Below are 24454 nucleotides of genomic sequence, written 5' to 3' on the forward strand. Positions count from 1 at the left end.
TTGTTTCTGCACAGTGATTGATTTCTGCCTGAATAGAGACCTCTGCCTTTTTTCAATGCATGCGAGTGGCAGCCAAGTCTCTCCATCTAGGAGGAGGCAGCAGCCTTTGAAGAGATCAAAGCCAAGGCCGCAAGCAGTTGTGCGCCCTGGGAATATGGAAAGCCTTTATGCTCTCAACCCCATTTCCAGCATCATGTTGGATTGCAGCTGCATTACATTCTGCCAGCATTCTTAATGCTTTTAGTATTGACTCTGACATCACCGATAGCTGTTTTAAAGTAACAAAAGCCGAAAGATGACTTATTTTCACAACTCTGTAATTGGAACATGCAAAGATGGGGGTGGGGAAGCAAGAATGAAGGGGAGGGAAGTACATTTGCTTTTAATTTAAAGCAGCACAAAAGAAAGCCAGCCAAAAAAAAAAAAAAAAAATTATATAAGTTTCCACAAATGAAAAACATGTCTTTCATATGGAAAAACCAGCAGGGGCATTTTTATAACTCAGACCACACAAAATGAACTGATGGTTAAATACACACTTTTTCAAGCCTAAAGGGTAAAACGAAAATGATGGGGTAAGTGATTCCAATTGGGAAAGGGACTTTAACATGCTTTCAGTCTGAAGACTTTGCAGACACCTGATGCAAGGTGAACCACTGGGGCTGATGCTCAAGGAGGGCCCTTCCCCCTCCCCGGGGCCCTTTCAATTAAGCAGAGCTAAAATTTGCATTCGTAATAAATCACAGGTTATTTGGGAAATTGTAAATGCATAATTCCTTATTAACAAGGGAGGAAAGAACAGAAAAGTCAAAAGAGGTTTTCAATTCCAGCTCCAGACACACAAGCACAACTCAGTCTGCCATGATATTTGAATCAAAACCTGAAGTCACCAAACAAGGCAGAAAAATTCTTAAGGACACAATAACCTAAATATGTCAGTGCCAGTATACTACTGTTAAAATAACAAATAAGAGTGAAGGTATTTCTGATTTCTAAAAAAAAAAAATTAATGAAGTCATTTTGATTGCTATTATTAAGCACATTGTATAAATATACCCAATACTGCATTTAAAATCACAGAAAACAAGCAGGTCAAACATTATACCACATCTCTAGGGTTACATATAGTGCTACGTATGTCAAGTGATCTGCACTCCCTAGCTATCAGAATACCCTGATATTTCAATTCCGATACTTAAATTGCTGTTTTTGAAAATGTCTGCCCCAATTACTATATGTAGCTCTGTTCAGAAACTCCAAATTAATAAATGGTAAGTCTTTAAGATGAAGAGACTGGGAAAGCAGAAGAATTTTTGAAGAATTTACAAAATTAAATGCATCCCATTTATTAAAGCCCTTTTCACAAGGATTTAATATTGCCTATGTAAATATTAGTCAATGGACTATCAGTTTGTTACTTGTCCTAGTCTACAAAGTTCTGAAATTCACTGAAATCGAAGAAATGACTCTGAAAAAAACTGCCTCCCTTCACTTTGTACAAAATCTCTTAGTTCTGAAACACCAAGTAATTGGTGAACAAAAGCTGCCTTTGTCTGTTCGATAGGATTTTAAATCAACAGGCCTGATTGTCAGGTACCAAACTGTACATTTTCTCTGAAAAATTTGTCTGAAACTGTGCTGACCTGGAAGACTCTTAACAGCTTGCCTACCTCAGTTTATTGCACTAAAGTTCCAATAACTGTTTCATTTAGGATTCATTTTTTTGTTTTTGGAGGAAGAGGTGCAAACTACATTGAATTTAGAATTGCAACCGCAAAATTCAGCAAGAAAATACAAATAATAACATTCCAAAGTCTATTTTTTTTTAGAAAAATGCTATCTTTCCTTAATTTTACCATTTTCAGAAAATGTGAGAAGTTCCAGTTATTAAATATTTTTCTCTAGGTTGCATTCCTAATAAGCTTATCACATTTTCCATATCCCAAGGCCCCAATCTAATTTCAGATTATCAGGCAAAACCCCTTTCTTTTATGATTCTATCATTAGCCTTCTCCAGCAAAGTAACAAGCAAAATAATCACTGGCAGCATCCCAGGCTTTTCATTCACACCCAAGCAAGTCAGTACAGTGGAGGCTAACTGAACCCAGGCCCCTGCTCATAAACAAGAATTCCACCTTTGCTCAGTTCTTTCCAGTGATTCCAGTATTCTTTAAGACTCTCCTCAGAAAACTGAATTTACGTCACTTGAACTGCATATGAGGTGACACAGCAGCCCCATGTGCTCAGCCACCAACCTGACACAGTGGTGACACAGAGACACACGGAAAGCACATGGACTCTCAGCAGCCTCACTAGCCCTGGGCCCCACACACTCCTAAGACTACCCCTCAGCAAAAATTGCTATAATTGAGAATTGCGGTGACAACACTATAATAATACACAGGAGACTCGTTATATAGCATAATCTATATCCTGGCCTATTTATTTTTCCCTTCAGGAAGGAGTATAATCTTTTAGAGGACCTGGAGGGTTTATATGCTGCTTACTGAAAAGAAAATAAAACTGCTTCAGAGGTGAGGACTTGGGGGGGGGGGGTGAGGAGAGCTGGGTAAGAAACAGAACCAACAGGCACAGCCCAAGGGCTGGGATCCCTCCAGGTGAGGCATTTAAATCACTTCATTCAAATAAACATTTATTCTTCAAATCTTAAATAATCAGATTCCATGCTTTCCTTTGATAAACCATTCCAATGTTTATTAATCCCTCCCTCTGAAGTAATTCTTCCAACCTAAATTCTTTCAACAATTTAAGCCCATTTCCTTTGGATATTTCTTCAGCAAAGAACAAAGCTGGTCACAAACTTGGGCTGAGGAAACAGTCTTAAACACTAAGAGATGTTTTAAACGGCTCTCCTGCCTTCTCCAAGTCAAATGACCATCTTCTTATCGAGCAGATCTCTGTGGGGACTAGCAAAGAGTTCTGCCATCAAGCTCCACAAGAATTTGTCAAGATATTTGGACAGTGGCCAATTTTCAACCTGCTTGTCAGGCATGAGAACTGTCTCAGATAGTGCAGGGCTTTCTTTCCAAGCGGTTTCATCACTTGCACACACAGTGCCTTTTTGGTTTAAAATAGCAAACACCCTAGCACAGACATCTAATCTAGGGAAAGGAAGGCAGCAGAATTCCCACACAGCTGCTGGAGGGCAGGGCCACAAGAAGGGGAAGCAGGAGACAACACAAGGTCAGCATGAAGTACAACCTCAAATGATATAATTTAGCTGGGCCTCACCAGGGTCACACACAGCTGCAGCCCAGCGCCAGGAGTGCAGCAAATCCAGGTGACTCTGAGCAGTCTGCAAGTAGCCTACATAGCAAAGAACTGACACAACCAGGCAAAATGAGAAGGATTTTCATAGTGTGCATAATCTACCAGTCTCATAAAAACCTTCACATGAAACACACAGCAGCCAGATTGTCAGAAGTATCCTACTGGAACAATAGGAATGTAGTTCCAGTTCACTTTCCCCATTCATCTAGAGCAGTGGGTTCTAGTGTACTATACAAGCATACACAGCATCATCCACTGGGGTACGGGAAGAAAGCACTACAACATCAATACGTGCTTTTATACTGAAAAGTTTAAGCTTTACAAAAATATTTAATTTACAGATTGTCCCTGGGGACCCCCCCATTTGCTCTGTATGTCAGATAGACAAGAGTACCAAGTAGATTGAAAATACTACTACTAATGCAAGCACAAGCAAACATCAAGAAAATGGCAGTTATCCTACTTCTAATACCAACTCTTTAAGAGCTTGCATTAGAACTAAAATCTGTACTATCTAATAGGAAGCTGCCCAAAATAATGAGAAATTATCAACTTTATTTGATATAAGGATTTGCAGCTTCCATCAATGACCACAAACATCACCCTAAGTGTATACAGTAATCCGAGTTAGTAGATAATTATGTAATTTGGGTATTTAATCCATAAATAATTATAAAATGGTCAACTTCTTTAGCTGATAGGGACATGCAATTTAAAAAATTCTCCCACTGATTTATATATCTGAATTATAAATTAACTTTGACTTTCCTTCCTCTCCAAATAGACTAAACCAACTCCTTTTCCCACTGCACTGATATTTATATCCGCACCAGGGAAAGGATCTAACCTTAGGGAGGGAGGATCATAGTGCTATGAAAAGCCAGAAGGAAGAAGGAATGAAGTAGTGATACATACTACAACACAGGTGAACCTTGAAAATAGTGAGCTACGTGAAAGAAGTCAGTTATGAAGGACCACACATTATGATTCCATTCTTATAAAATGTCCCAAACAGGTAAATCTACTGAGACAAACAATAGATCAGAAGGTGCTTAGATCTGGGGTGGAAGTGAGGGAATGGGGAAATACGGGGTAAGAAAGAGCTCAAGGGCGGGTTACCCTCTGAGGTGATGAAAATGTTCCAAAACTGACTGTGGTTATGGTTGCACACATCCATGAATATACTAAAAACCATTGAACTGTACACTTTAAGTGGGTGGACTGTACAGTAACATGAGTTGTATCTCAATAAAGCCATTTAAAAAATAGGTGACCGCTGAATAAATGTTTGTTGAAAAAGTAAATAAATTCCTCCTCCCCCAGGTAAAAAAAAAAAAAAAAAGCTGAGGGGGAAAAACCTCCTGGATGTGATCTCCCCAAGTAGAACTACTGTGTAGCTTTCTCCATGTCTACAGAAGTACCTTGTGACTTTAAAACAACAAAATGTTTACTCATGAAAATGCAGCATCTGGATGACAACTGTGTGTAAGTAATTTAGAAATCTGTGGGGTGTGAGCAGAGAAGAAAGCAAAAAACAGGTATGGGCTGTTTCTCTGAAGGCAGCCCTATAATGGTAAGCAGTTCAACCCATTGATTTACTCAAGTTACATGTCCAGATCTCACCTCGTTATTAAGTTTGCACGTTTGGTGCCCCAGAAAGTTACTGTCACATAAGATGCGCCCCCCCCCCCAGGGCCAGGAAAAAGCAGCAGTGTGGTAATTTTCTACCTTTCTCATACCATCAGACCTTGCTTTACTCCTATGGCAGAAAAACCTCCTTTCCCAAAACTCTGAAGTCAATACTGATGCTTTCCAGACTGATAAAACAACTAGAGAGAAATGCAAGCGTGTTTCCTTCTCTGATCCAGCCCAAAGGTCTGGCACCAAGAGGACCGGAAGCCTTTAAACCAGCAAAGCACATGACTTTAGTCCTTTAGTCCACACAACAATTTGTTATTACCACTTTCAGATAAGAAAACTATGCTTGAACAAATTGGGAACATGTTTAAAGACACAGAGTTAGTGAATGACTTGTCTAACTCCACATCGGTAATTTTGCCCCAGCATGCAATTATCAACAAAACTTAAAAAAAAAAAAAAAAGTCTTCTAAAATTCGTTTTCTTTCAGGTAGCCAAGTATTTTCAAACTTCACATTGCATACACATTATTGAGTCATTCAAAAAGTATTAAACAGGGGCGCCTGGGTGGCTCAATTGGTTAAGCATCTGCCTGCCTCCGGCTCAAGTCATGATCTCAGGGCCCTACTCAGCGGAAGCCTGCTTCTCCCTCTCCCTCTGCCTGCTGCTCCCCGTTTGTGCGAATGCTCTCTTTGTCAAATAAATAAATGAAAAAAATCTCTTTTTTTTAAAAGGATTTTTTTTCTTTTTAAATTTTCTTTGACAGAGAAGGAGAGCACAAGCAGGGGGAACAGCAGAGGGGGAGGGAGAAACAGACTCCCTGCTGAGCAGGGAGCCCAATGTGGGGCTCAATCCCGGGACCCCGAGATCATGACCTGAACCAAAGGCAGGCACTCAATCATCTGAGTCACCCAGGCACCCCTAAATGAAAAACATCTTTAAAAAAAAAAAAAGCTATTAAACACAAAATAAACATCTCACATGTCCCTGAATTATTAACTGTTTTCTCATTTGTAGGTTAACGGTCTTATTTCTCTCCCCACTACACAGAGACCTCTGTTCTTTCCTGATACCCAGCCATCTTGGGAGCAAACGTTTCTTTTTGAAAAATTTAATCTCTGACTAATTTCCCCAATTAGATACATAAGAATCCTTCATAAAATCTAGTTAACATGATCTTGCATTATAACTTTGGTTTTAGATTAGAATTATTTGAACGGTGTATAAGGCAAGAAAGCAAACATCCTTAGGCCTACAACGCACAGATCTATCTTAGCATCTTATTCCTAGCAGGCAGTGATTCCCCACTATGGATTTTGCCCAAATATTTCCTATATTAACTAGGTGACATCATTTTCAAAGCTTCGTTTGCAACCATCATGCAATGTTTCAAACTGTGAGTAAAGAAACAGAAACAAAACTTAAGAGTAATTTTCCCATTAGACACTTAGCAAGCAGCTGATCTTAGATTTGGGCTCAAGCCACTACATGATATAAATAAATGGGAACTTGTCTATCTTCATGAGATTCTGTTTGCCTAATTCTAATTATAGTCAAATCTGGCAATTACTATTTAAAATATGGTTAAAGAGCACACAGAGCAAATGTCTTCCAAGTGAAGGTTTCTGGTGTCTTTGCTAACAAAAGAGTGCCACAGCATCAATAACATGGAACAGAAGAAGGTCTAACCCCCAGCCTTCATTCTCGCCAACCACCACCAGTTCCCTTGGCAGCTATGTTTATAAACCTTTACATTTAAAATGTTTTAGGATGGATATGTTAAACTAACTTTATTTTAAAAATAAATTTAAAAAAATAAAATGCTCTAGAAATACTTCTTCTTCTTCTTTTTTTTTTTTTTAGAAATACTTCTTTATCTAGGTTACTTAAGAAGCATGACCTCTTATTTAAAAAGTATTTGTTTAGCAACTTTCCCGTCCTGACCAGAACAGAGCTATCGAGCAACCATTTTTAAACGAGTAAACCAAATAGTGTCATCCTTGGAATGGGCCACTTTGAACTGCAAGCAGGTAAAGAAAGAATGGCACACTATAAACACGGCAGTCGTGTGGAATGGCTGAACAGTCTACACTCCTCCAGACCTGGCTCGTCTAGGCCTGATCTGCACCCCAGGCTCTGTACTCTCACATAGCTCCTACTCACTCTCTATGGTAAGCTGGAGGCGTCTGCACAAGTTTACGTTTAAACCATAAGCTCCCTAAGGCTGCTGACCGTCTTCATGGACATACATCCATGGTACGGCTCAGCACAATGACTTTCAAAATTAGTGTTACCTTCAATGAATATTTATAGGATGAATGATAAATCATTCCTGAAATAAACATTCTCTGGGGTCTGTCTTCATTCTACCAGGACACTTGCTTAACCCTAAATTTTAGGGTTAGTTCAGAGACAACTGAGACAGGTATAACAATGGGTATCTTCTTCTGAACAGTGAAATGAGATAAAGTGTCCTTTCTTGTTATTGTACCATTCTACTAGGGACAAAGAGTTTTACGAGCCTCTTCTTTCCTAAAATAAAATACAAGAGATGAGCCAAGCTAATGCTGGAAAGCATTTTCTTTAATGAAGTAGTTAGTTGTTTACACAACAACCAGCAGAAAGATCTTAATTGTGTTGTTATGAAGAAACAGAAAAAGATTCATAATTTTGGTGAATTATTTTGAACCATTATTATTTCAAGAATGGTTGATCAAAATGATTAACATGCTTTATATATAAAAAGCTCCAATAAATCCATAAGGATATGAACAAGCAGTTCACATGAACATGTAAACCACACAAATATATATAAACATAAACATGTAAATACCTATTTATCTCATCTATTTAATTAGATTTCTATTTAAATCTATATAACCAGAGAAAACCTAAGCTTAGAAATCTACTTAAATCCATATAACCTATAAAAAGTAGATCACAGGTTATATGTATTTTTTTTAAAGATTTTATTTATTTATTTGACAGAGATCACAAGTAGGCAGAGGCAGGCAGAGAGAGAGATGAGGAAGCAGGCTCCCTGCTGAGCAGAGAGCCCGATGCGGGGCTCGATCCCAGGACCCTGGGATCATGACCTGAGCTGAAGGCAGAGGCTTTCACCTACCGAGCCACCCAGGTGCCCCAGGTTATATGTATTTTTTTTTAAGATTTTATTTTTAATTATTTGACAGACAGAAATCACAAGTAGGCAGAGAGGCAGGCAGAGAGAGAGGGGGAAGGCAGGCTCCCTGCTGAGCAGAGAGCCCGATGCAGGGCTCGATCCCAGGACCCTCAGATCATGACCTGAGATGAAGGCAGAGGCTTTAACTCACTGAGCCACACAGGCATCCCAGTTATGTGTATTTTTAACAGGGTTTCATTTTAGCATTGTTTAAAACAAAAAATACTTTAACATTCATAACTGAAGATAAAATAAAAAAAATTGAAATATCCTTATAACTGGATAGTATCCAATCATAACAACTGATACAAACCTATATTTATTCACATGAAAAGATGAGCACATGATTACAATAAAAAAATCTTATGAGCCCATTTGTAAGAATTTTCCCCCCTAAATATTATTTATTGATTTATTTGACAGAGAGAGACAGCAAGAGAGGGAACACAAACTGGGGAAATGGGAGAGAGAGAAGCAGGCTTCCTGCTGAGCAGGGAGTCTGAGGGGACCCTGAGATCATAACCTGAGCTGAAGGAAGACGCTTAATGACTGAGCCACCCAAGCACCCAGGCATCCCTATATAAATGCTTATATTCTAAGTATAGATGTAGAAAGAAACATGAATATATGTGTGTGTATACACATATAAAAATGAAACCATTATATCTGAATGATGGAAATACAGATATTTTTATTTTTTCTATTCTTTAATGAGTTCCCACAATTTTTTAAAGAAAATATTACTTTTTAAAAAACAACCAAAAAATAAAAGACTTTTTTTTTAGAGAAAGAAAATTACTCCTAATAATTATCTCCATAGTAAGAAAAGTTTCTTCACTTTTTAAAGGAAACCCACTGTTGCAACTTCTCAGGAATGATCATCATTCCAGTTAATTCTAAACTAATTTCTCTTAACCTAACATCATGATATCACAAAAATCACCACTAACAGCTCCTAAAAATGAAGCACATACCACATTTTAATTGCTTATTGTGCAAAGAACATTTTGGCAGTAGATTTTTGCCTGTGAATGCTCAGTTCTTATGCAATAAAGAGGCAACATCATTTATCAAAGAGATTCCAAGAGTCACAAAACCTTTGGCCACCCAGCTTTGATTAATCTATTTAGTCCCTAAGACTTGGGGACACTGGGCCCTAGAAGTGAACAATAAGGATTCCCATAAAAATTTGACATTTATCAAAATGAGTCTGATACACCCAAAGAACAAATATTCCCAGGAATTTTCAAGAACACATTAAAGCAATCACATGATTATGTGTTGAATGAAACAGAAGACAATTTCTAAGTACGCTGAGAACTGTTATTTAAGCCACCACTAAAGCTGAACTGTTTCCATTGTTTAATAAAACACACATACAACAGACATTTTAATCCTCAAAGTAGTTCACTAACATTGACAAAGGATTCTTCTCAATACCTTTTCAAGAGAGGAACTAATTTATGGATTGGGTTCCGGCTCCTGAATCAGGGATACCTGGCTTTGAATCCAAGTTCTACAGACACTTACTAAACCTTGGGACTACAGCAATCAAGTAACTTCTCTGAGCCCCAGTTTCTTGGTTGGAAACATGGAAAGAATAGTAATATTCACTTCAAGGATTTAATAAGAAAAATGCATGTAAATGCATTCATTAGATAATACATAAATACTAGTATATTGATACTATAACTCTCGTTATCTCTAGGCAAAATACAGTTCTGTGTCTCATAATCATACAGAGGCTTCTGGTCAAAATCCAGGCAGCTTCAGAGTAAACAAAATGATTTTGTGAGGCACTGCTGATTTAAACAAATCATGGACCAAGGAGAGCTTGAGTGGCGCAGTGGGTTAAGCGTCCATCTCTTGATTTCAGCTTAAGTCATGATCTCGGGGTCCTGGCTTCAAGCCCCACATTGGGCTCAGCACTTAGCTGGGAGTCTGTCTGAGATTCTCTCTCCCTCCCCCTCTGCCCCTCTCACTACTGCAAGCTCTCTTTCTGTCAAATAAATAAATCTTTAAAAAAAAAAACAAGCAATCATGGACCAAAATGATGGCCGTAATATAAAATGTTTGGTTCCAGATATTGGTTAGTTTCTTTCCTTAGCATAAAAGAGAAATACAGGACAATCCTTTAGCCAAACTCATGAATGTCTGTCCTGAAACTTGCTCCTCTTTCTAAATTCATTATTTCCACTAATGCTGTCCCCTCATCTTTTACACATATCCTTCCCTGGGTATCTAACTGGTTTGCCTTTGAACTTCATAGTCCCCATTAGCACAACAGCTCTTTCTACCAAACATAAAGACATTTATAATTTCACATACTATCTCATTTATACTCACAAAACCTTTATACGAATCAGCTACATCTCACTGGTGAGAAACTGACTGATTGCATGGTTACCTGGCATCTTCCGTGTGCCAGTGGCAGTGATGACAGTAAGACACTGAAGGTGCAGAAGGCACCCAGCAGTAGGAGTCAAGCCCTGGGCCTCAATTATGGTACCGCTGCTTACTAGCTATGTGCTTGGAACAAATGACCTATTTCATTTGACCTCTCACTTCTTGATCTGTTTTACAGTGGTCCTTAATCCTTTCTATGGCCTCTATGCCTCAGTTTCTCAATGCTCTTTATGCCCCAGTCTCATTTGTAAAATTGGGATATTAGGGATATTATCAGGTTATTCTGAGGATGAAGTGAGCAAATACATACAAAGTACTTAGAACAGTACTCAAAACTGATAGCTCATGCCTAGTCCATGAACTCCGTGCTGAATGCTCAGATAATTTCTAAGTGCAATTTCAGCTTTGTGATATGTATGAGCTTATTTTTTTTTAAGAGTCTCCATTTAAATATGGAATGACATCTGATATTATTGCTCGGTATTGGTTAAAATTAAAATTTTCTGAATTAAATCCGCCAACATCTGGGAAGTAGGCTGCTCTATGCCAGGGAGTATAACAGGTTCTGGGTAATAGAGATGAATAAAACATGCGCCCTATCCTGAAGGGACTAACAGCTTAGTGAGAAATACAGACACAGAGACAACCAACTACTGTAAGACATGGTAACAGTTAGGAAAGTCCTGTGGGAACCCTCAGGAGACAGCACTTAGTTTTATCTGGTGGTAGAATCAGGAGGGGCTTCAAGAAGGAGGTACCTTTTAGCCCGGACCTTTCAGGATGAACAAGATTGTGCTGGCAGAGAAGAGGGAGCAGGTCATATCAGGGAGGCCAAGGCAAGAAAGTGAAGATGGGGATTTGGGAAAGGGTTTAGGGTGCAGGTCTGGAAACCTGCTGCAGGGTAAGGTGGTGAGGAGACAAGCCTTGAAAGGTGATGGTTCCATACTGTAGAAAGCTTCGAAAATAATGCTAAGGAATGTGGGTTTTACTCTGTAGCCAATAGAGCAGGGCACTCGAGAAGGAAACCTGAGCTGACTAGAAGTGAACTGAGTGCCAGGGGTCTCTGTACGACAGGGCTGGATAGGGCTGAGCGGAGAGAACGTGAGCTCTGGGGCTGACGTGCCCGGAGTGCTCTACTGCTCTCCTGGTTGGAGATCTGTGCAAGTCACTTAGGTATTCTGAAACCCAGTTAAATTATTAAGTATCTACAGGGTTAGTGTTTTTCCAAAACGTACTTACGGTAAGAATCAATAAAGTAGCATGTTAAAAGTGCACACACACGACCTGCCTGCAGCCTCTGGTTCAGGACACCTGCAGAGGGGCCCAGGTATCCGCCTTTTTAACAAGAACACTAGTAATTCTGATGCACTCAGTCCCTGTTCTAGAAACACGACCACGAACACAGAGTCCTGTACATTTATGCAAATAGAACAGGTGGCAATCTATGTTATAGGTGAAGAAACCAAGGCCCAGAAAGAGTAAGTAACTGGCTGAGGAACACACAGTGACTCAGTACAGAGCGCTGGGACCTAGACCTTCGGACTCCACCAGCAGCACTCTGCGGCGACTCCCATCACACGCGTGTATGTTTGTTACCATTACAGTCTCTGGCCCACAGTCTGATCAGTCTCTCAAGGATTATGACTAAGGGGATACCCACTCTGTCCTTCTTCCCTCCTTCCTAGCTTGGCCAATAAAGCAGGAACTTCTGGTCTCTGGGTAGCTGCTGTTCTTCTCTCCCCACTCTCCACAAGGGAGAGCTGCCCATCTCTGGTGATTTGGAGAAGAAAATGAGCTAGGACGGACTGATTCTTTGTTCTCTCTTTGGGGGCTAGCTTGCCCAAGCATGGATTTGTTCTCACCTCCAGTTCTACGGGAGGTGAGCTCCCTGCCTGTTGGGAAGTCTCTGGCTTAGTGATGTGTTCATTTTGGGGAAGTCAAAGGGAGTTCAAATTCATGTCATGGTTCAAGCCACATTCTCCAATCCAGCCTTAATTAAAAAACTGATACTCTGCTCTCCATCTGTCTGACTTCTTTACTAGTACTGGACTGATTCTTGACCAGAGAGGCATGAAAATTATCAGCCTCAAAACACCAACCATAACCAAACTTGAACATAATCAAGTACATACTTTTAAACAATTGACTTTAAACAAAAGCAGGGTTTTTTTTTTTTTTTTAAGGTTAAATTGCAATGTTGGGTTAATCCCAACTCAAAAATAAGGTGCATTCACTATCTTTCACTCTGCAAATTCTACTAGCAATTTATTTCAAGCAAATAGAATCTGTGCAAAGATTTAGTTAAACAATATGGATTTCATCACAATGTTGCCTAAGACAGGGAAAAATGTGACTTCATCTGAATGTCTTCAATAAAAGATTGATTACATAAATTAGGCAATAACTAAAAATGATGTTACAAAAGAATATCTTGATGGGAAAAAAGCAAGTTATGTAATGGTATACTATGTTCCCATTGCTATGAACGTATAAAATACATACTTATGTATATTTCTGTACATGCATGGGAAGAGGCCTAAAAGGCTACATAGCTAGTTTTAGGAGTGATCATCTCTAGCAGTTATTCCTCTTGCTTACATATCTGAGTTTTCTAATTTTTCTAGTAGCCATATATTACTTTTTTAAACAAAAGTATTCTATTTTCACTAAAAATAGTTCAGCATTACTGAAATTTCCAACAAAATCATCAAAATAACAACTATTTTTCTGCTTTACATTTTAATCAATATTATGATTCATTTAATAAGTGTTTTATGTTCTGAATGGCAAATGCGGTTATTTTTAATGGAAATAAACATGCCTTTATACCTTAAGGAAGGGCACTAACTCTACAACTTATTAAACTGAGGCAGGTTACTGCTGTCCCCGAAGATGGCTCTGATCTCCAACATGGGGACTATAAAACTCACCCACAGTTTTCAGTTAGGATTAAATTAAGGAACAGTATCTAGCTCAAAGTAGTAGTTTCTTTAAAAAGGTAGTTGTTTTCCCTTTCAAAAAAACAAAATCTTGAGTTTTAATGTATATACACAAATGAGCAAAAGCCAATTCAAGCAATGTTTCAGAGACTTAATTCTTTTCCCAACCCTGCTAAGCTAGCTAACTGGCTAGCCCAATTACAGTAAACAGTAAACAATTTTTTACTTCAGTACTTTTAGGTTTATTCCAGACTTTTAAAAAATCTAATTGTTGGAGTCAAAGACAAAATCTAACACACTTAAGATTACAGTACCTTCTTCTTTTTTTTTTTTTTTTAATTTTTAAAGGTTTTATTTATTCATTTGACAGAGGGAGAGAGATCACAAGTAGGCAGAGAGGCAGGCAGAGAGAGAGGGAGAAGCAGGCTCCCCGCCAAGCAGAGAGCCTGACACAGGGCTCGATCCCTCAACCCTCAACCCACTGAGCCACTGAGGCGCCCCTACAGTACGTTCTTCTTGATCCAAGTCATCTGAACCAGTGCATCAAGATGATATGTGATCATAATTATTATGAGATATAATACATTCTGTTAAAAATGGAAGAATTCTTTGCCAAGAAAGCTGACTCCACGTTAAAATATATTTAACATTCACTGGGTTTTATTGAAAGAAAAAGTAAAGTCTTGAAAGGATGGAAGCTGGAATTTTCCACAAGGCTAGGAAACCACTGATTTCTCCTTGCTGGTGGGCCAACATATCCCCTGGACCTGATCCTTGTAGGTGCCAGGAAAGCTGGAAAGATTTAACTTAGAAGAAAATTCAAGGCGGGGGGGATACTTGCCTGTCATCCTCTACGTTCACATGACTCTTGGATCTCCTGTCTATGTAACTTTTGCAGTGGAGAGAAGAGACTTGGCTCCTAAAGGATTAAGGAGAAAAGTCTCCTAACCAAAAAAAATATTCTTACCTCCAGCCAAGGAGTTCAGTTATCTGGCAATTTCATATCAAGTTTATTAGAATGACATGAGATTTTTCACAAATATGAGATTTAGAAATCTGTTCCTTCACACATCTCATTCCCCTTGGTGCTAAAGAGAAAAATCAGGTCTCTCTTAACTGGAGAGAAAAAGGAGCCTGAGAGAAGAAAGCCGCCTCTATACAGGACATAATGACAATCCCCAAACTTATTTGTGCAAGTATTTTCTCAAGGTGAATGTAAGGCCTTCACACAGCATCCAAATTCCAGGTCAGCATGATGACACAGTAAAACCGAAAGCCTTCTTCCCTTCCTCAGTAGCTTCCTGGGTACAGACAAACAGCTCTTATGGCTACACAATTCCCACCAGGTGGGGGCCGCACATTGGCTCACACCACCTGACACTTTTGCTTTGCTCCCTAAGAAAATGGAGTACTTTGACAGGCTCTGTGCCATCTGAATTTCACATCAAACACGTAAAGTATGCAAGCAAGCTATTAATAGGCCATCTTATAAATGAGGAAACCAAGGCTGAAAAAAGCTAAACACCTCTCCACAGCTTTGAGGAAGAATGATGGACTTGGGACTAGCCCCCAGGTCTCTGACATCTCACCCAGTACTGCTCTTCTCCACAGGCTCCCCTTCACAGGGGACTGCCTCCCTCCTCCTGCCCAGGACTCTAGCACAGTGGACGACACAATTCATAGCACACCCTGGCCTAGAAAAGTCAGCACTGATACTGCCACATCTATTTAGAAAGAACACACAGAAGTTTTTAATACTTCAAATGTTATTGGGGAAAAAAAAAAAAAAAGCCCTTTCTATCTGGAAAAGAAAAAAAACTGAAAAGCATTAACCATATGATACTAAAACATAATTGAAGGTGGTTTTCTTTTTATTACTATTATATGTGCATCTCAAGCACCCTTGGGAAGAAAGTGTTTCTATCACCTCCTTTTCTTCAATTAGGTTTCTAGAACTAAGGAAGAAAGTGCTTCTTATGACCTGTCCTCATATGAGGGTCCAGTCCCATTCTTTTTTCATTATTGCAGCAAGCTCCTGACTGACTGTTTTTACCTGTTACTTGGACACTTAACAGTCTGTAAGAAGCAACTTTGACTTTCTTGTTAAAGACTCTCGTCTAATGTGTTCTCTCTTTTCACTGATGAAACAAACCAGAAAAAAGGTAAAATAATAAAATACTAAGGATTATTTAGCAGACACTGTCAGATTCTGGTTTTCACATAAGCATTTGGTTTGATAAAAACAGATCACTTAGAAATACCCAAAAAACATACATGAAAAATTTCTAGTACATTTTTTACTCAGCAAATCTAATGAAGAGCCTATTCTGTGCTAGGTGGAACGAAACTATCTTGTAATTCATCAGTAGTCCCTGATCAACGGACCACATGATCAACTATGACCAATAGTTGATAGGTTTTACTGTAAAATTTTTCAGGACTGAAAAAAAAAAAAGGACTTATAAGAGTATCTTAGTATGTCAGCACTTAGAAATTTGTTTTGGGGGGGCACTTGGATGGCTCAGTCAGGTGAGCGTCTGACTCTTGATCTCAGCTCAGATCTTGATCTCAGGGTCTTCAATTCAAGCCCTGTATAGTGTGGAGCCTACTTTAAAAAAGTTTTTCTTTTGTTTTGGTAACTGCTTCATTCAAAAGTTGACAATAATAAAGGAAAATTAAAGCTACACCAGAGCCACTCCTCTTTTATTACAGAGCCTTCCCTTTACCCCTCGTGCAACCTTTCTCTATGCTGAGTAAAAAAGCAATAGGCCTCTTTCTTAAAGTGAACATAACACCAACAACAAATTACTGTGATAAAGATCAAAACTTGATTCTGAACAATTATCAAGTTTCATACAGAATTATTTGTGAGCATAACTAGAAACAGTGGCCAACAATCAAAAGTTTTTTTTTAGAGTCTACTTGCTCCTAGTTAGCTGCAAAAATAAAAGGCATTCTAGCCTCTTTGTGATGTAACATCTCTTCCAGTCATATCTCTCCTAAGATGGGAAGAATGGGACAGGTAAGCAAAATTCTTGCTTGCTCTGTAATGCCCTTGCAATATTCCCCACACGAATTCTCAACGAGCTTTGTGACTGATCTACATACAGGAAGCAGTTAATTTCAGCAGGTTTACAAAATTTAGCTAGAGTAGGTATTGTGTGTAAATGTGTCATTTCACAGAGATTTTAAAATCCCCTGAACATCCTGTTAAATACTCTGCAAATAGTACTGGGTAGCCTGGCTACATTAGCGGATCTCCGGAATTAGCAATCCCTATTTCCAATTCATCCTCTACTCAACTCCTCACTCTCCCCTTCAGTGTATTTAACGTCCCTACCTGTCTACCCCTATATCCCACCCAACCTTTGTGGTGGTCTCTCAGTTTTCTGGCTTTGCATCTCCAAATTTTGCAAAGATTGAATCATTTATATGACTAAAATGACGTAAGAGCTTGTAGCAAAGTCTACAGGTCTTATAATGTGACTTAATTTGGTCATAATTAATACTGAAAAAGTAATCATGATCTGAAATATATTTTTTAAATTATTTAAACAAAGTCCAAAAGCTGTCTTTTCCAAATGACTAAGGACCTGTCAGAACAGTACAAAGCAGTACAAGCCTCTTGATTACTACAGTATTAGCTTTCTATAGACTGAGTTTGACATAATCACTTAAGTAATTTATTTTATTTTATTTCAGTAGCCCAGGATTTGAACTCATAACTATAAGATCAAGACCTGAGCTGATATCAAGAGTAGGTCGCTTAATCGACTAAGCCACCCAGGTGCCTCCTAAGTAATAATTTTAAAGATACACAAGTTTTAAATGAATATCTTCTTTTTAATAAACCTCACTCCCATGACAGTAGCACATGTAATGCTGAGGTCTACTTTTGCCTAGGAATAAAACATGTGCTTTTCTGCTAACCTACGGACAGTGCTGGCTTGTTTTCTCTTTAAATGCTGAGTCTCTCTTGAAATCAAAGGGAAACCAGTTTTATAAAATTCCAATCATGTCTTTAATACATAAGTGAGGAACAAAGGAGTCAGACAGGAATGGAATGATCTGACTAAAGAAATGTCAGTCACATATAAACCAAAAATGGTTCTGCTTAAAGAACTAACAGGATTAGTTAAACACAGATACAACAACAAAACAAGACTCAAAAGCTGGAAATTTTCCTCAACTGATATTATGATTCTACCAGTTCAAGTCCAGATGAACCCATTTGTGAGGTTCTATCTCTGTCCTGTTGAATCACAGAAGTCTTTGACCACGGGAGAAACTGGATGAAAATAGTGGGGTTGATGAGAGCAAGTTCAGGACCTGTATGGGGAGGGGAGAGGGGTACTTCAAAAAGTAAGATTTTCTGCAGGTTGGCTCAATGGTCTTGTTTCCATGAAACTGGGTTATTCTCATGTTTTTATGAATGAACAAGAAATTTCTAGAGTCATTTCAAAAACAAAAAAAAAAACATAGCTGAATACTGATCATAATTTGGCAGCACAAGTCATGCAAGTAGAGTATTAGCTCCTGAAAGGTCATATGCAGGTAGTATGGTTCCCTGGGACACACGAGTAAGCAAACCATTTGGTCGTGAGATATCTAAGGTATATGAAGTTGGGGGAGGAGGGGTGGTAAGAGCTTCCAATTATTCTGACTGAGATCCTTCCCAGCTTTATAGCAGCACAATTAAAAATGAATCAAACAGAAGAGTTTGAGGGCCCTGAGGAATTTCTCCACACATATCCTGATATCCACATTCAAATGTGAGATAAAATGTACTTTCTAAAATTTAGCTTCTCCTGCACTTGGGGTAAAGAGGAAAATTTAATACACTTAGCTTCAGGAACTACACAACTTAGATTAGAAAATTTAAAATAATTTATCACTAAGTCAAATTAAGTACCTTTTTGCAGCAAGGTGAACACACTCCATCTTAAAAATCTTGCTCAAAATATAAGCCATAGTCTCCCTCTACTCTTGAATTGTTTCTGTATTTTCAAAGCTATGCAGCAATGGGATGGACAGTGGTATAAAAATAAGCTTACTGATAAGCGTAAGCGTACTTAGTTTCTAATTCGAGATGTGACAATGACAAAAATCAAATTTAAGCTCTTTGTAAGCAAATACGAACATGGGGGTAGGTTAAGACAAAGTCATAACAGGTACAATTCTGTTCGTCCGAAATCAAAATGATGATTCCCTTAAGGTAAAAACCATACAGTAGAACTGAGATGCTCAAAATAATGAAAAAAAGATCCCCTGAAACAGCTTAAGAGCAACATCTACTAAAAATAAGGGAAAAAAGAAAGATGAAATACAAGAATCTTCCTTTCCCACTTAAAAACCCATCCTCACAAAGAGCACAAAGAAACAAACACAATGAAGTCAGCAGCAGGGTGCTGACCAGGTGTTACTGCGGTCGCGGTGACCCAGCTACGACGTTTGCTGTAGCTTCCTGCATGGAGGCTGCTGCTCTGCCCTCCCTGAGCGTCGGAAGAGAAATGACATGTTTCTCTTCAGAGGTGTTAAAAACTCGGGTTGCCTAAAGGACAGATGTAAGTTTGACACCTAAGATTAATAACCACAGCGTATTAGGCCAGTGGGAACTTTCACTATGTTGAAGCCAGACAAACTTCCTGCTCACATGGTATTCAGGCACCCAAGTGCCAGGACCCAGTGGAGGTAACAAACTTATTTTTTTCTCTTCATACTTTACCATTGGCCCACAGGGACTGCCATAAATAAGACTCACAGAAAGAATGGCTTGGGAGTATGCTTTTAATAAATTCTCTGGGGTCCTTGCTCTGAAATATTTAATAAGCTTCGGCATCTTCTTACTCTCTATGAAAATTACCAACTCAAGCCAAGGTTCACTGTGCTTTAGGAACTGATACCAAATGTGTTACGATTATAGGTGCTTCCAGAATCTTGGGCCTGCTTTATCTGAACTAAGAATTCTTATTTAAAATTCTGTGAGACACTCAAAAGATTTCTGGTATAAACACACCTCTAAGAATTCCAGTTCTGAAGGATGTAATTAGCCAACTAAAATTTCCCTTCAGAAGGAAAAAAAGCTGGACTGGCAAAGGTGTTTCGGTTCTCTTGAGTAGATAATACTGTACTTAGGCTACAGGTAAAAGCTGTGCAAGCATACCTAAGTCAGTGTTTGTCTAAAGCAGAGCAAAAGCATATAGAATCGTTAAAGTGAGCTACCAACAGAAACATTTCTGTGCATGTCAACTGGCCCTAGCTGCATATAGCTGAATTTATATACAGTTACATACAAATGGAAGATTCTTTGTGAGGAAGGGGGCCCCTCCCCCACCCCCAGATGTTTTTCTAGTTCTAACACCTGCAGGCAGCAGATGCAGTAAACAAGTAGTTGTTTGTAATGCAAATTTAAGTAACAAGGATTCCTCCCGGCTGCTCCCACCTTAAGCTCAAACACAAATGGTCACACCGCTCCTGACACCCTAAAGGAAAACTTATCACTGAGGATGTCAGTTACACAAACACTAAGTCCTGCTAAGGACAGAGTTAAAGAGCAAGAAGGCACAAGCATGGTTAGTAAGGGTGAATAGGAGAGGCTGCCTTACGGTTAAAGTGTTGGATCTCAGACACATTAAAAACAGCTGTTGGGTATTAAAAACCAAAGCCTGCCACTCACTTCGGTTGGACCCTCAAAAAGAAAAATGGACATAACCTTGTGGTTAAAAACTGAAAAGCTTCCGTAATTGTGCAAACTGCAGAATATCACAAGAAAATGTGCCTAAAATAAGTATGTCCTAAAATGTAACAGAATAAACCAAAGCAGCAGATAACAGGGTAAGGTAACTGCTTCCTGACCACACCCCTATTTCTCCACTCTACACCCACCAACATTTATTCTGGCCACAAATCTTTCCTAAACAATGAATGACTGTTCAATTCACCAACCTCAAAATTTTAATATATGTACTAACAATAAATACCTTCCATCAGAATTTCAAAATGGTTAGTATTGGGGGAGGGAGGAGGTGGTTGGAGAGACCTAAAGCAGAAAATGCTGATTTAAAGAAGAGATGCTGAATTTTCAAGATGCTTACGGATAATATACGAATACCAGTAGATTTTTATTACATTGACTTTTAATAAATTATTGCTTTGAAAGGAGAAGTGGCTGAACTAAGGAATAAGTTATTAAGTATTAACTATGTTTATAGCTGGAAAGTGTTTAAGATTGTTGTAGGGGTGGGCGCCTGGGTGGCTCAGTTGGTTAAGCAATGGCCTTCCACTCAGGTCATGATTCCAGAGTCCTGCACCAGGCTCCCAGCTCCACGGGGAGTCTGCTTCTCCCTTTGACCTTCTCCCCTCTCAGGCTCTCTCTCACCCTCTCTCCCTCAAATAAATAAATAAATAAATAAAAATCTTGGAAAAAAAATCGTTTTAGGGGTTATTTTCTATTGTTACCAAGTCAAAGACTATAATTCAGATTTGTCAGAAATATTATTTGTTGTTCTCAAAAGTCTTTCAACAGAAATCTTCAACTATTCCTTACCTAAAACATATTTTCCTCCTCACCATCAAGAAACAACAACAACAACAACAAAATAGCCCAACTATAAAAGTATCTGATATGTTTGCATATTTAGTTCAACAAATATAAAAATCTACAAATTTTAAAACTCAGAAGCATTTATTTGGGAGTGGTACCTAAATATTAAACTGTATTCACTTTGATTAGTCAATTACTTTTCAGGCAGGAGATTCATATGTACCACACAGATATCTCTATCATTAAATATCTGAAAAGCCTTTTAAAGTAAAATGTGAAAATGTTATTTCCTATAACAACCGTGGTTAAGATCTCCAAGATCACCATTTTAACTACTATATGAAAATCAGAACTATCTCATTCCCTACTTGAAAGTTCAAATATTGTTTTGAAATTTATGGAAAAATAATTACAGGAACTTCTAAATCATAGTGTTCACACAAAGTGGTTGTATTTCATGTGCCTATCATTCTAACTGAAGACTACAAATAATCACGCAAATACTCTTGTTCATAATTGAGTTCTCTCTGCTACTATGGTGAATCTTTTAGATCCCAGATTCTGCTCACTGAGGTATTAACACAGTACTTTCCCCAGATGTTTGCAACTTTTTTTTTTTTCTCACTTAGCATAAGCACTGGGCTAATAAGGCAAAGACCATAGGTTCCATTTTCACAATCCTGGATTTGTCTCCCTAAGAGGTCAGTCAGACTGAAACCCTAATCCCCAAGACCCTGCAGACATACATGTTCTTCACTGGGGGTTAGGTGGTAGAGGAAGAAAAAAGCTGAAACAGGGTTAAATATATTGATGGCTCAGTGAAAATCCATTACTACCACAGGAGGGATGACTGTCAGAGAGAACTTTATCACCAGTACATTTCACATTCACATACTACATAAGTTACCCTTTAGACGTCTTCCTACTATATAAATGATATTTCCACTTCCCAACAAAAGAGAAATATCATCAAATAATATATCTGAAATTCTTCACAGTGCTAAACATTTGAATGATGCAGTTATGTTGCCACCTCATTTTTAGAACTTTAAAAGTTAACTGAGCCATGAAATAAAAAGAACAATTTTCATTAGGGTTATCTTCAAGTGATATTTCCTCAACAATTGACAATAAAGTAAAAACAACTCATCCCAACCTCCCTTCAACTGATTTTTTTTAAATCTTCTTTTTTCTTAAGATTTTATTTATTTATTTGACAGACAGTGATCACAAGTAGGCAGAGAAGCAGGCAGAGAGTGAGAGGAGAAGCAGGCTCCCTGCTGAACAGAGAGCCCGATAAGGGGCTTGATCCCAGGACCCTGAGATCATGACCTGAGCTGAAGGCAGAGGCTTAATCCCCTGAGCCACCCAGGCGCCCACCCTCAACTGATTTTTTAAATAAGATTTATTTATTTGTGAGAGAGAGAGAAAGCAGGGGGAGGGACAGAGGGAAAAGGAGAGAGAGAGTCCCAAGCAGATTCTGTGCTAAGCCTAGAGCCCTGACTTGGGGCTCCATCTCAGACCCTGAGATCATGACCTGAATGAACTGAAACCAACACTCAGTCTCTTAACTGACTGAGCCACCCAGGCACTGCCCGCCCCACCCCTGCAACTGATTTTCAAAAAACATCATGTAATACAATAAAACAAGACAGGGTCTTAAAAGCTGAAGTAACATTCTAAATTCAGGCCCCGATGAGGTCACGTAGTTCTGATTCTAGATAACTTGTGAGCAGTGAAAGCTATACAGTACTTAGGTAACCGAAAAATTAAATCAATTTTTTCCTCTCATCAGCATCAACAGCACAATACTCATAAGCATAAATTTGTTGATTTAACTTCACTTGAGTTCATGATAACTGGCAATCTGTTATTTATTTATATTAACCAATAAGCCAAAAGCTAAGTCCCAAGTGTAAGACATCAAAGGTAGCACTCTTTTAAGGCAGCCATTCCTCACAGCAGGTCTTGTTTAGTAATGACTGGTCACATATAATGAAACTATTTCCGATGTGTTTTAAAAAACAACTATTTTGCGAAAATACAAATTAACTTGCATTTCTGAAAATAATTTGCCAACATCAGCATGTTACTCACTGTTCTTGGGATGGGTGGAGAAAGAGATCCATTTGACATGTATGGGTCATTATTCATATTTGGCATCATTATGTACCCGGAATAACTTGAGTAGGAGGGTCCCTTATTGTAGAGGCCTCCATCTGGATGCTTTCCTGGGAGAATCCAAATAACAATCAATGATGCATTGAGTTCCTTTTTATATCACCGTATTTTTCATCTGAAAATCTAATCAGACCTTACATAAAAGCTTTGTTTACAAAATACTGTAACTGAATTATTATGCTCTATTTTAGATTGACAGTATTTATTCTCTTAAATGGCTTAGCAGTGAAACACATGTTTTAAAAACATGTGGTTCAATTTACTTCCACTACTGACTAGTGTTTTTACAAAAATAAGTGTTATTCATCTAACTTAATTTGTTCTAGAACTAACAAACTGGACCAAGAAATACAGACACATGGAAGAACACACACAAACTTAAAGCCGTATTATAAACATATTAGGCCATCTAGCTATACACACACACATAAGTACTTACACACCTGAAGTTATGCTCCACCTTATCAGTAAACTCAAAAATTCTACCTGTGCTTCTAGATTTTACTGAGGGAAAGAGTTGTATCTAGTATATATGAGCAACTACCCAAATTCATGAAGGATTAACTCCAGGAGACTTAATTTTACATACTACACCATTCTGCCCAAGAAATCTGTGTGTTTAATATGTACCTTTCTTCTCTTTAATCTGTATAACTACTTTGTAGCTCAGAAGGAAATCTGATATTATAGTTCCCTTCCCATCTTCTGGCTGACATATTGTACGTATCAACACTTCATTCTGGTCAAGCCAATTATAAGTAAAGAGAACAGAAATGCAGGGTTTCTTTGACAAGAAAACCCTACAGATTATTTGATTATTTTAAAGTCACAGAGAGTTCTAGTTCAATCTGAAAGAAATATACGCAATTTTTAAAGTTTTGATCAAGAATTAGGTATGGGGACAAAGTCTGTAATTTTCCATGTGCAAAATTCCTATTTTAAGAATAAAGTTTTATGTTTTTACAAATTAGATTGATTTACTGAGTCATATTTAGTCTGTGCATTCACTCCCTGCCTTCTCACTACAATAAGAAATAGCAATTTAACAAATGAAAATCCACTTGAAACTATTCTGTTGGAAAATAAATTGGTGTAGACTGTCATTCTGGAACAACGCAGAAAAAAAATACTAAAGGTCTAAGCAAACATGAACTTGGGTTAAAATAAGGAAAAGAGGAAAACTTATTATAGACATTTCCTCTTCCACATAAAATCTGGAAGCCAACTAAAATCCAAAGGCCCCTAACTCATTCAAAGACAGTTTTTAAATCATGT

At 38.3% G+C, this 24454-nt stretch overlaps 1 protein-coding gene across 8 annotated transcripts in view; it reads right to left on the minus strand.

Annotated features, from left to right (window-relative positions):
- Positions 1 to 24454, minus strand: part of LEF1 (lymphoid enhancer binding factor 1) — a gene marked incomplete at its 5' end in the record, with an annotated part of 120057 nt that overhangs the window by 91439 nt on the left and 4164 nt on the right. For all 8 annotated transcript variants that reach the window (XM_080797390.1, XM_080797391.1, XM_080797387.1 and 5 more), the window contains one exon: positions 23096 to 23229. In XM_080797390.1, the coding sequence (XP_080653516.1) occupies positions 23096 to 23229 (134 nt within the window). The remainder of the gene's footprint in view (positions 1 to 23095; positions 23230 to 24454) is intronic.

Source organism: Martes martes, assembly GCF_963455335.1.
Source record: "Martes martes genome assembly, chromosome: 2".
Lineage (NCBI taxonomy): Eukaryota > Metazoa > Chordata > Mammalia > Carnivora > Mustelidae > Martes > Martes martes.